The sequence below is a fragment of the Lates calcarifer genome, linkage group LG19 (genome assembly GCF_001640805.2).
Source record: "Lates calcarifer isolate ASB-BC8 linkage group LG19, TLL_Latcal_v3, whole genome shotgun sequence".
NCBI classification, from domain to species: Eukaryota; Metazoa; Chordata; class Actinopteri; family Centropomidae; genus Lates; species Lates calcarifer.
In genome coordinates this window covers 19,515,252-19,528,347 of record NC_066851.1, presented here as the reverse complement: position 1 = coordinate 19,528,347, position 13,096 = coordinate 19,515,252, and the positions used below count along the sequence as shown (strand labels likewise).

The 13,096-nt window shown below is 39.8% G+C and overlaps 2 protein-coding genes across 2 annotated transcripts; one reads left to right on the top strand and one right to left on the bottom strand.

Moving 5' to 3' along the window:
* The first annotated feature begins 18 nt into the window (after positions 1–18).
* dmac2l (distal membrane arm assembly component 2 like) lies at positions 19–3,019 on the top strand. Its single transcript, XM_018681712.2, is given in 6 exon segments — positions 19–166; positions 271–374; positions 1,282–1,490; positions 2,021–2,192; positions 2,337–2,370; positions 2,372–3,019. Coding segments are annotated over 5 exon segments (591 nt in total). The 5' UTR covers positions 19–166; positions 271–279; the 3' UTR covers positions 2,453–3,019.
* Positions 2,675–12,138, bottom strand: cdkl1 (cyclin-dependent kinase-like 1 (CDC2-related kinase)). The gene is made up of 10 exons (XM_018681702.2): positions 11,983–12,138; positions 10,917–11,185; positions 9,355–9,476; positions 6,723–6,795; positions 6,286–6,376; positions 5,314–5,514; positions 5,074–5,156; positions 4,761–4,817; positions 4,277–4,438; positions 2,675–3,573 (listed from the first exon to the last, which is right to left on the bottom strand). The coding sequence occupies exons 2-10, from the start codon at positions 11,082–11,084 to the stop codon at positions 3,472–3,474; spliced, it is 1,059 nt and encodes a 352-aa protein (XP_018537218.1). The 5' UTR covers positions 11,085–11,185; positions 11,983–12,138; the 3' UTR covers positions 2,675–3,471.
* Positions 12,139–13,096: the final 958 nt, after the last annotated feature.

Sequence of the window (13,096 nt, the reverse complement as noted above, 5' to 3'; positions counted from 1 at the left end):
TGAAAGCAGAGACGTAGCCACGCCCACCCCGCCACCCCACTTCCGCGACGCACGTACGTCAACACGTCCAGCCAATGGGACTGCAGGAGCGTATTGCGTCACAAGGTCAAAGGTTGCAGCGATGGACGCGTCCCAAATGTAAACAGTGTGGTGTTTTGGAGGGCAGGTGAGAATTTTAAATCTGTTTCTACTGTGTCGCAGTTTCTTTAACTTTATTTTATTTTATTTTTTCAGTAATAGACCTGATATTTTTATTTATTTATGTTCCAGATCAGAGATATGAGGCTTTTATCGAAGGCAGTGCAGTGTGCAGTGAGTCAGAGGGAGTGGAGCCGCAGACACTTCTGGGGTTGGCTCAATGCAGTTTTCAACAAGTGAGACAACGTTAATTAACCTACAGATACTGTACACTCGGCGGTCCCTTTATTAGGTACACCTGTATGATCCAATACAACAGCTCTGCCTTTAAGGCTTCTTTTATAATGCAGTGAGGTCATAGTTAAAGGTGGTGCTGTTGTATTAGACTGCATTATATTTAGCGATGTTTCGAGTATATTGACCCTCTCATCTCAACATGCAAATAGAATAGAAACATCTCTCAGTGCAGTATAGTCCAGTACAATACCACACACCTCATTTAACTATGACCTCAATAAAAAATGTTTACATCCCTGACAGCATCAGCAAAAACTGAATATAATTGATCACTATTTCAGTTGTAGCTATTATAGTTTAAATCACAAACAATAATAAATTAATAAAATTATTATGCTAGCCAAAAAAAGAGTGGAGTCATATTTAATCTTTTGAGTTAATGGTCAGAATCACTTCAGTGTTTGTTGCCTTTGCAACCAGAAAATGACAACACACAGGTTATATTACAACATCATTCTAACTGTAGTTTCATATAATATAATCAGATTTTCACGATGTTGATATCTGTATATCAAGCTGTCTAATATATACAGCTGAAATGAATCATTATTTCTACAATCAAATTTCTATTTCTTGCATAAACCATTTAGTCTATAAGACGTCAAAAATGATGACAAATGTCTACAGCAGTTATCAGAATCCAATGTCCCTGTGGTTTACCAAATAAACAAACAGTGGTGCATTGGTTAAGGTTAAAACAACTGCCCTAGTGGGCAGGTTTCCATCTGGACTTTAATCTTTCATTACTGTCGTGACTCCTCTCGTCTGCCCTCTCCTCTCTGGTCCATCACATTACATGTTGGTCAGCATGTACCGTACTTTGAATGTTTGTTGATCTTTCTTCAGGGTGGACTACGAGAGGATCAAAGCTGTCGGTCCAGACCGAGCTGCAGCAGAGTGGCTGCTGAGATGCGGTGCCAAAGTCAGGTTCCAGGGTTTCGATCGCTGGCATCACGACTACAACGGGCTGCCAACTGGGCCTCTGGGACGATACAAGATCCAGGCGATTGACGCTACTGAATCCTGCATCATGTACAGAGGGTTTGACCACCTGGGTCAGTGTTACAGTGTGGAGAATATTCTGTTCTTGTCCTTGTAACTTGTCTCATTGTAGGCGTGTAGCATTAGCATGTAATTTCAGAAAGTCATTTAAATTCATCCCTTAAGGACCATGAATGTTTGTTCAAAATTTAATGGGAATCCATCCCACAGTTGTCAACATAATATACTCGGAGCTCAGGTGTGGGATTAACAGACTAATGAGACCCTTATTAAAAGCCTGTTCGAATCAAAAATTAAAACCATGTTCAGAAGTGTAAATTTTACATTAACTATGAGCTTAACCTCAGCCGTTGACCTGAAAGTGATAACCCTCTGTGTTAACAAGAAAGGAAAGGAGAGGGTGAAAGTGCATCTCTCCAAAAGTCTGATGATCCAAAAGTGACGCAAGTGGCCAGGATGTTTTACACCGGGACGCCACAGATAACGCAACGTCTCTGACCTTGTTGGCTGCCGCACTGGAGCCATATTTATTTTGGTGTAAAGCCCCCCTTTGCTCCTGATGCTGTTTTTGTGTTTCTTTCAGATGGTTTGAAACACGTGGAGGAAATCAAGTTCAACAAATGTATCTACATTGAAGACACCTGCCTGGAGAGGCTGAGCTCAATAGAGAATCTGCAGGAGAGTGTGTACATGATGGAGGTGGTGTCGTGTGGAAATGTGACAGACAAGGGCATCGTTACTTTACACAAACTCAGGTGAGTGTTGGAGATAAATTTCAAATTGTTGATGTCCGTTGATTCATAAAAGGACTCTACACTATGTTTAAAAGAGACTGATTCATCCACGTTGTTGTGAAAAAGAGTAATCCTATGTGGTAATCGAGTATTCACTCCACACAGGAATCTGGAGTATCTGTTTCTCAGCGACCTGCCAGGGAATCAAAGACAGACAGACGACAGTGGACAGACTACAGACGGCACTTCCACGTCTGGATTTAGTGCTGGACCTGGACTGAAAGCTTCCTGCTTTTTGGGGTGTGTTATTACTGTAATGTATAGATGCCTTTTCAAAGTAAAAGACCCAGTCTTGTAGGAGGAAAGACTAAAGTGTGCAGGGCTTTGATCGTCCATGAAGCAGAGTGTGTAGAGGAGGGTCTGGATTAATGGGAAATATTTAAGTTGATGATTTTATTTCTAAGCTTGTATGATTGAGCGATAAAGAAACAGTGCAGCAAAGAGAAAATTTAAAGCACTTTATATTGTTGATGCCACTTTTTTTTTTGATAGAATGAACTATTCTTTATTTTATTATATTCTCAACATTCAAGGTATTAAAAAGAGAGAAACAATTTGTGAAAATTCTGAGGATCCAAGAGTCTTTTAAATCATTTCTCTTCAGATTAATTTGGCATTTGTACAATATCTGAGGACAGACAGATGGCTGAAAACAACCTTAGCACCAAAGTTCCAGAGATGATGAGTACAATGTGGTATTATTAATGCTAAATGCTAGTAAAGGTGGGTTAAGGGAATGTTTACAACTGTATTCACTCCTGACGTCAATAAATATTCTCAGAAATGTTCATGAGTCATTACACGTGACAAAACGTTTGTGTCCTACATGATAACTCACTCAAGACAATCAGTTAAACGACATATAACTCACTACCAACACGTGTCACTCTTTCTCACAGAGTCCATCATTATATAAAAAAATACATTTGGCAAACCAGGCAAGGCAGTACGTCGTAGTTTTACCTTCAGTCTAACTCAGCGACTACGAGCAGAGCAGCACATTGCTCCTCGTCTTTACACATCTACACAAAATACAGTCAGCTTGAAACGTAGGCAACATACATAAACCAACACGTCACGAGTCGACACGTTGGGAATAGTGCATAGACTGACATCGATACCAAGACACACCTTCATGTGGGAAACAAAGAACCAAGGTGCTACCAGAATTTAGCGTCATTTCCTGAGTTTGTCAGAAACGCTGATGTTCGACGGTCGTTCAGGGTTAAATTCAGTGAGTTTAGATGTTTGGTAGGTGATAGTTGAACTTGCGCAGGTTGTTGTAGTACTTCTTATTGTCCAGAGCTGGAAAGATGCTGCTGCCGGTCAGCTGTGGCAAATACTGGATGGAGAAGAAAAAAAAAACACAATCAATTTTTCTATTTTTACATGAATGAAAGTTATTTTATCAAAACAGCTGCTGCACTGTTCCCTCTGCTGGTGAAACATTTTTGAGATATATGGAAGTACCAGATGTGGCTTTACAACTACTTTCATACATTTACTGCATTTTATTGTGGTTTCCACGGCAACACATCATCTCAGAAACCAGACTAGCAGGACATAAGAAGTGCAGCAGAGCAGATGCTGATAATTTTCCTCATTTCATCAGCTAAAATGTTTTGGAAAAATGTTACGTTCTGGTCAATCTGAGACTGCACTCATTTTAATAAGCGGCACTGCAGTTTCACTCGACTCAGTTCTTCTTATCAGGTTTTTCTCCAGTATAAAGTGTCCTCGAGTCCTTGAATCAGTCTTAAATTTATTATTGGCTCTAGTCTACTAATCTACTTCATGAGGTAAGCCAGTATTCTCTGATTGAACGTCAAAAGCTAAAAGTAAAACTGAACAGAGAAGCTTCCTTTAATTCAAGAGGTTGATGTTCATAGGTCAAATATTTCCTGTTTACAAAATTTACATATGCATCCGTTGTTTATCCCAAAGAGAAACTACAATATTTGCAGGTTTTACAAATGATGGATAGCTGACAGCACTGACTGATGTTATAAGTCCAGTCATTATTCTTCATACAGAGGGCTGCTTACCCCAGGAGGAAGGTGTTTGCGAGGTAAGCGTGTCCTCTTGTTGCTGGAGCGGTCCTGCTCTCGGGACAGGCTCTCGCTCTTTTCTCTCAGGCTGTCGAAGTACGGGTGCTGGAGAAGCTGCTCGCAGGTCAGACGCTCAGACGGGTCCATCCTCAGACAACCCTGAACCATCGACGATAGAGAGGGGACAGAGCGGAGTCAGGGACAGAGTCCATTTTCTCCCAAGAGATCCAGTTTTTCTTTGACTTATTTGAGTATTTACTCTGGTTATTCTGGGCACACAGCACTTTTCACATAGTTTCTGACATACTTAAATGACAGTTTCTTAAAATGTAAATTCTGTTAAAGATCTTTGGCTTTAAAGCAGAGTTTTCCACTACTTTTTCTAAAAACATGCACATTTATTTTTGCAAAAGCTGTGTAGCTGATATATTTTATGCTGGAGATACAAAAACAGATTTTAGGTTAAAGATAACATGTTTACCTTCATGAGACTCAGAGCTTGATGTGAGAGGTTTGGATACTTTTGCTCCAAAGGTTCCTACAGAAACAGAAAACAACAAAGACTATGAATAAACAAAGAATATGTTTGGTTTGGTTTCATTTTCCCTGTATTTCTTCATTTGATTTCACATGATTTAACCTCTTCAACCTGCTGAGTTCAGCTCAGTAAAATGTTTACAAAGAGAAGAGTGAGAGTTTGTGCAGACAGCTCATGTAGATCAATAAGTAACGACATCCACTTGTGTGATGGAGGCATATCATCTACAGTAGGTGGAGTGGGTGGTGTGTCTCACCATCTCTTGTGGCTCTGGGATAGAGACTCCACTGAAGAACTGGTTGTTGCTGAAAACCTGCTGATGTCGAGGGATCAGATCTCCTGCAGAGGACGAGAAGAATCGATCAGTACCAGTTTTCAAATTATTCCTGGTAATGTTTCAGATTTTTTAAAGGATAAAAATAAAAAAACTCTTCATTATTATTTGTTATCAGCTCAGACTGTGACAGATCAGAAGCAGCAGCTGACTGATCTTTACCCAGAGTCTTCCTGATCAGGTACAGCTGGTCCATGTCGGACTTCCCGGGCCACAGAGGGATCCCTGACATCAGCTCAGCGAACACGCAGCCGATCGCCCACACGTCCACCGGAGGCCCGTACTGAGTGTCTCCCACCAGCAGCTCGGGGGCCCGATACCAACGAGTCGCCACGTAGTCGGTGTAGTAGTCACATGGACCGGCTGATGGCACAGACACACAACATGAGGGATGTATGAGGACAACAGAAAATGTACACAGAGGTGTGACCCAGACAAATATTATTCATCTTCGCAAATCAGTCCACCACTATATTTACTTATTATAATGGTTGCTCCTCTTTTATATGATGAAAGTTTCTCCCTCATCACAATGATAAAAAAAACACTGTAAACACTTGTGCATTAGTAAAACAGATGCTTTAGGTGTCTAATAAGGTTTTAAATTACGTGGGCAGAGTGATTCTCCCTTCTTATACTGTCACATTTAAATAATTTTTAAACATTTAAGATGTAAAACAATCCAATTTTTCACAAGATAGCAAAGCTTGGAGAAAAGAAAAAAAATGTTTAAAAGAAACATGTTTATTCCCTTATTTCCCTTTTTTATAATCATCTTACGACCCCTCTGATTTATCTTGTGACCCCTGAACCCCTCTACATTATCCCCTAAATTCATTTGTAATTTTCATCATTTACAGAGTCAAATGTTTATGTAACTTTTTAAAGCACTGAGGTAGCTCCTAATGACACAAAATCATACATTACCTTTATTAAAAAAAAAGTATAAAAAAAGGTCAATATATCATCTGAGTAACTTGTTGTTGTGTTGTCAATACAAATACATCAGAATTTCACATCTGAAACACACTTTATTAAATGACTGAAGCCTTCATAACTGCTCATAACATTTATGGACAGCTATGTCCACCAGGTGGCGTTGTCAAATTCGTTGATAAAGTCTTAAAAACTTACTGAGAATCCTGGCAAACCCAAAGTCACAGAGTTTGATGACCTGGTGTTTGGTGATGAGAATATTCTCCGGCTTCACGTCTCTGTGGATGCACTGCAGACACACAAACAGTCAAATTAAAGCTTAAAAACAGGCTGGAAGCTCAACAACGTGTTCAGGTTTGTTGTGAATAAAGAGTAAAAAGGACAGAGATGGTTTGTAGCGTTTGTTGTGTCTAGGTGATACATTAACTATCGGTCAGCCAAGGGGAAGGAATTCTTGTTAAAAAAAAAAAAGAGCCATAAAGCAGAAGGCTCGGTGGGAGCTGGAGGAGGGAGGAGACCAGAGGAATTCAAAAACAAGCTGAGCACAGGGTTTGACAACTGTATAATCTACTGTGTCCCACACAAAGAGACAGGTCAGAGGAGAGGCTGAGCAGTGAACAGAGGCGATCACTCACATTTTGTTTGTGACAGAAGTTAACAGCTTGAAGCGTCTGCCAGGTTATACTCTTCACAAGGTGCTCTGGAACACTGGAAGACAGAGAGGAAATCAACACGTTAGGTTTGTTGATTAATCAGTCTCATTAATGAACTTGGAAAAAGTTTGACAAAGGTTCAACTAAGTTACAACTCAAACCATCTACATACAAAAAGTCAAATTTAGATCTAAACTAGATTTAAGTGATTGTTTTAATCGTAATTTAATAAAAATGCCAAACATCTGTTGATATTCTGTTAACAATTTCATTTATTTACTTTGCTTCAAATCTTTGCAAAGTATAAACATCTCTCCAAAGTGATTACGGCCTCCGCTCCAGTGACAGCTGTGGTCAGATTGTCTGTCTGTGGAGGGAATGGGAACGGTCGCTTTTGAGTCAAGGATGAACTGGTTGAATTCTGGTGGTCAAAGGTCAAAGTCATTGTCCGTCCAAGTAAAGTGAACATTTGTACATCTAAAAAATAATGACTTGGTATCTCAAGATAATGACAAAGTTTACATGATCTTTTCTTTCTATAACACTGATAGAGAAGATGATGGCAGATACGTGTGTGAGAGCAGATGAGAGGTGAAATAATCAAAGCGATGACAAATCCATCTGATAGTTGAGACATTTCACTCGAAACCAAAAATGTCAACCTCATGACGGTGCTGTAGGAGAATTCAGTGAATCACCAAGGCAAGTAAATCAGTTAAGACTGATTTCTTACTGAATAGTTGTTGTAACATCGCCCTCCCTAAAGCCACATCACAGGCATGGCTGAATATTAGACTAATATACTCTGCTGTAATCGAAGTTTGTTTGGGTTGCAGGAATCTTGGATCAACATGGCTGAACTGAACAAAGAAGCATGGATGGATAACTTTGTTCTTGGATGAAGTGAAGGTGAAAATCTATCTTTTCCTCTGTGCAGCTCTGTTTTCCAGACATCTCTTCTCCCTCAGACGGCTTCAGACGACAGTGAACAGTCCTGCCGTCTCCATTGTGAGCCCCCGATGCTCAACACTGAGGCTTTGTTGGTTCAGGGACCATCATCTATCAGTGTTGCCGTGGAAATGGCTAAATCGAGCCGTGTGACTGGCAATCAATAACAATCTCCGCCCCTTCTACCCACTTTGTGTTCTCTTCTTTTGAACCCTCTGTGTCCGCGGGGGCTACAGGCCAGGACCAGAAGAAGGTGGGGGGGCCAGACAGCGAAAACACTCCATATAAAATGTGGCCCGGCCCTAAAGAGTCCCCCGACAGCTCCTCGACGGGGCAAAGCATTCTGGGAGAGCATCACTGTAAACATTCCACAGAGAGCAGGTCAGCTGTCCTCGGAGACGAGCGTCGTGCCCATCAGAGCTGGACAAAGCCCAGTGTACGGTGTGGTATATATGTAATGTAGAGATAATAGAAAGTACACAGCACTTTGTTTAATGAAAAGCAACCCAACTCAGATTTATGCTCGCAGTCTCTCAGTGTGACAGAGTGAATGTCTGCACTGTACAGTAGAGCGCTGAGCAGCCAGCTCTGTTCACCTCTTATAAATAGATAGGTTTTCTTTTAATCCCATTACTAACACAAGTTTCTGCATCTTTCACTGCTGAGGATGGACTTTACACAGTTTGTCAAGTTATTTTTACTTTTTCTTTTCTTTTTAGGTTCAATTTTGTGCGTCAATATTTTTGTTTCATTTTGCATTTTGTGTTTGTTTCATATTACGTCTCTTTTGTTTGTTTTTTGCAGATATTTGGTGCAAAAGTTACGTACATGTTGCTTACATTTCTAAACAGAATAAAACCTAAACCAATGTGTTTTGAGATTTCCCAGTCTGAGAAAGTTTGCTCCTGATTGTTGGAAGCAGCAGTTGACAACATTATCTCACCATCAGGTCCATTTAGTGGCTGTTCTGGAGCTTTCGATTGTGTCACATGATCATCAGCCAGCAGGGAGTTTTTAAGCAAACTGTTCTTGAAATGCTTGGGAAAAATGGATGAAGACCATATGATATGAGTGAAAGCTCCAGAACAGCTGCTAAATAAACCTTATGGTGAGATTCTTCAGTCGACACTCTTTCTCACAAATTTGGATGAGTAACTTTGTTAAGTTTTTCATTACAGTGGCTTAGATCAACATATGATTCCACTGAAAGTCAAAGATAATCCTGAATTATAGCCTGATTATTCACTCAGCTAAACAGTAAAACTTTATGAACTGCTGACAGAAACTAAAGATGGAGGCAGTGAGATATTCGGTAATATCTCACAGTCTCAGCTTTATCTTTAAAATCTTCTTCAGTTAATCTAATCTCCCTCATCTTCATTTAAATGTTTACACCAGAACTGACTTTAAAAGGTGAAAGCAACCAGATTTAATGATCATTTTCTAACCTAAAACAGGAAAGTGTTAGTTAGCTGGAGCTGAGCGTAACTTAGTCTTAAAATCTGAGTCATGTTTAAACTTGTCTGAAAGTGTTGTTCAGTGATTTTAATGATGCCGTGACATCGTTTGTTCTGCTACTTTTTGTTGTATTTTATGGGACGTCCCTTTAACTAACTGTAACACAATGAGTAAGGTTTCAGGTGTAAACAGGGTCGGTCTCACCCACCCTCTGGGGTGTCGGTCCAGCTCGTTGAGGACTGTGTGATCACAGTACTCGAACACGAGGTGAAGTTTCCGTTTGCGTCGAAAAACCTCGATCAGATTCACCAGGTTGGCGTGTTTCAGTTGCTGCACAGACAAAACAAAACAAAAAAAAACATTACAGACAGAAAAAGACTCTGCACATTATCAGAAACATTCACAGACCCAGCTTTAGTAAACCAGTGAAGTCTCCTGTTCAGAGAACTGTACGATCTGTGGTTTGCTCTTATCAAACAGACTAAACTGTTAACAGATGGTAATAAACATGCTGTTGCCCCTGACAACCTGCCCCCATCCTGTCCTATTTATGAGCTCCCGATGTCCAGCAGGCCACTAACACTCCCACCCACCGCATGACTAATTAAACCACCAACAATTGTACCAGTGCATCTCTGATAATTATTATGCAACACAAAAAGAAAACAGATTTGAGCATTTATCTAAGACAAAACTTGGCAGTAAAATCGAAAAGAGATGGAAGAGCATTAACGTTTAGTTCTTGCAACTCAGCAGTAATGTTTTGCTCTTATTTAAAGCCTCTGTCAGCCAGGACACACTCATCACTCAGCACTTTAAGATTAATTAACCGTCTGTTGACGAGAATATCTGTCCTGCATCCAGAGTCTGAGAGGCCAGCAGCTAAAAATGTCATGAACAATGATGCCGAAGCCTTTGCAGCTGTTAAATGTTGCTGCTGAGATTTTGCATGTTAATGAAGGTACCTGAGTCACTCCTGACACCGCAGGGCTTTTCCTTCATTTGATTACAACCCTCCTTTAAATGAGAGTTTCTCTGTGCAGCGGCTACAAAAATGCTTCCCCTCAGCAGAATTAATTGCATGGTGACCCTCCTGCTCCTGCTGCTCTGCACAACAGAGTGGAGACTGTATATTTCACGCCACTAAAAACAGGATTTGCATCTTTAAGACATCAAATAAAACTTCCCTACTGCGTTTGACACGCTTTAAAAGTCAGTCTGAAAGTGTATTTTTTTTAATCCATGTAATGAATAGAAGAGAGGAGGAGGAAAAAACACACACACACACACACACACACACACACACATACACACATATATATATATATATATATATATATTAAAAGATAGTCATGATAAAAATAAAAATGATCTTGGTAAGTGAAAATCAGGGTCCAGAATTTGACTCACAAGCTTCAAAATGTGGGTGCAATAAGTCAAAATATTGAGTTTTCCCCACACAATTGTGATTTATTACCTCATATTTTTGACTTCATAAGTCCAAATTTTGACTTTATATCTCACAATTTTCACTTTTCCTCTCAAACTATCTGATCATTTTGATTCTTCCTCTGATAATTTGACTGAATAAGCCAGAATTTGACATAAAATCTCTGAATTTTGACTTTTTCACTCATGATTGCAACATAGAATTAACATTTTGACTCCTTTTTTCTTTTCCTGCTCCACATTTGAAAGTTTATGTCAAAAATGTGTGTGTGAAGTGTGAGTACAAACTGAGGATAACAGCTTGATTGGTTGTGTTGTCACCTTGAGCATCCTGATCTCCCTCAGTGCAATCTTTTTGATGATGGGATCGTCCTCCGACTCCACAAACTTCTTGATGGCGACGATCTGCCCCGTGTCTTTGTTCCTGCACTTGAAGACGACGCCATAGGAACCCTCTCCGATCTTCCCGATCTTCTCGTACTTCTCCATCCTCAGGGTGGACAGGCTTTCATCCAAAAGGTAAAAAAAACAACAAAAAAACAAAAACTTTTCCCAGGAGGAGAGCCCAGGGACTCAGGAGGCAGCAGAGTCTGTGCAGGGAGGAGGACAGGCAGGAGAAGGTTTACAGCAGGGAAACAGAGGAGAAAAGTGAAGGTAACTTCACCTCCTGCTGCTTTTATGAATGATTCATCCAATTAAAGCTGGAAAGAAATCAGGTCATGGATAAAAATCTCTCAGAAAAAATGCTTTTAAAATACTCAGAATTGATTTTTATGTCTTCATATTATGATATCAGATCTTTTTTGACATCTTTGCACAGAAAAATATCATTGATAATTATCAGAATCTGCTGAAAAACACATTTAAACTTGCATGCATCCAAAAAACCTGCATCCAAACTCAGATTGGGTTTAATGTGGGGACCTGAATGTGCAGGTAACCTCTTAAACTGCCTCCAAACGTTAGATTTAATTGCTTAGAGGCAACATTACACCTGTCTCCCAACAGTTAGATTGCGTAACGAAAACATTTGCAATGCTAAGTATATTAGGTCATTTCCCTGAGGGGATATAGTAGAGCGAAAACAAATAACACGGAGTGAACAGCCTGGGGAATAAAATCAAAGTGCTGCACTTATAAACAGACCAAAGGAAATTTAAAATAAACAGCAAATAAAGGACTAAGTTAACAGCTCAGGCTACATGTTTATAACTGACGCTGCAGGTTTAAAATGTGATGAAAAAATAGTTACTACAGAACTAAAGTCTGAGCAAAGTTGTCCCAGGAAACCAGCTGTTCATTTAGTAGAAACATTTCAATATTTCTGGGAGCAATATTCGAGTAAAAACACTTCCTGTTTGTAACTGAAATAAACGGTTAAACTTACTGTCAGTGGAAACGTTCACAGGTGTTTCTCAGTCAGAAATAACAGCAGCAGAGAGGAGGCGTTTCTTCTTCCAGACACCGACCCGAGCGGTGGAGGATCCCAGCTCAACTGTCCCTGCAGAGCCAGCAAAGTCCTGCTTTAAAGACAGGGTACACAACCGACATCCGGCCGGGCCTTTCAAAATAAAACTCAAAGTCAGCTCGCTTCACTTCCCTCAGCAAAGCAAAGGTTTTAACAGTAACCCTCATTGTTTTAGTATTTCATAACTAATCAACTGACTTATATAGAAACTCTTAATGCTTGTTGAATTATACTGCGGGCCTACTGATCCTAGGGAATTTACCATCAAATGATCACATTTATAAACCTAAATATATTTAATTAATCTCAAAGGAGTTAAAAAAAACAATATACCAACCAATATAATAACCCTAATTTGTAAATCATAGTATTTACTGTCTTTATTGACCACTTTTAACCAGTTTAAAAGTCTGTTCAAATATCTTGAATTTGTCAAGAGTGAGTTAAGATTTGGCTGGATGATATCCCAATTAATGTAACTGCTTGATAAGAAGTTCTGGTAGTAAGGTAATTAGGAAGATTGAGTAAAATAATAACATAATAAAACAGGTAATAAAAGCAAATACTTCAGCAGTAAAGACTTTTTGATCTGGATTTGTGAATCAGATGGCTTTAGTTTTATTCTGAATGTAAATTCGTCTAATTTCCGGTGCTGTCCACTGAATCTGTTTCTGACCAACTTGACACATTTCTCCCTCTTCCACCATAGTCCCCATAGGAACTACTGACTCCACCTCCAGCAAGAAAAGAGGAAAAACAGAGTCCTGTGGGGTGTAGATGTGTAGATGTTCACACCTGACAGTGAGTGAAACACAGTCAGGAAACATCAGAGAAAACACCTACACAGGTAAACAGCTCAGTCAATTCTCAGAGGACGACTCCTGTCCTTAAAAGACCTGTACTCTCACTCACCTGGTTTGAGTTAGAGGTGAGTTCATTTTAGGATTTATTTCTTCCACATTAAAGGTTATTAAAGGTCTATTTCATGTTTCCGTGGGTTTCAAAACAACCCCCAACTCACATCTGTCTGACA

What these genes read in the sequence shown, in the direction of transcription:
- cdkl1 (XM_018681702.2), bottom strand. Translation starts at nt 11,084, where the DNA reads ATGGAGAAGTACGAGAAGATCGGGAAGATCGGAGAGGGTTCCTATGGC. An exon ending in GGGAGATCAGGATGCTCAAG is followed by an intron (nt 9,477 to 10,916) that starts GTGACAACACAA and finishes TTGTCTGTGCAG; the next exon opens with CAACTGAAACACGCCAACCT. An exon ending in CTGGACCGACACCCCAGAGG is followed by an intron (nt 6,796 to 9,354) that starts GTGGGTGAGACC and finishes TCTGTCTTCCAG; the next exon opens with TGTTCCAGAGCACCTTGTGA.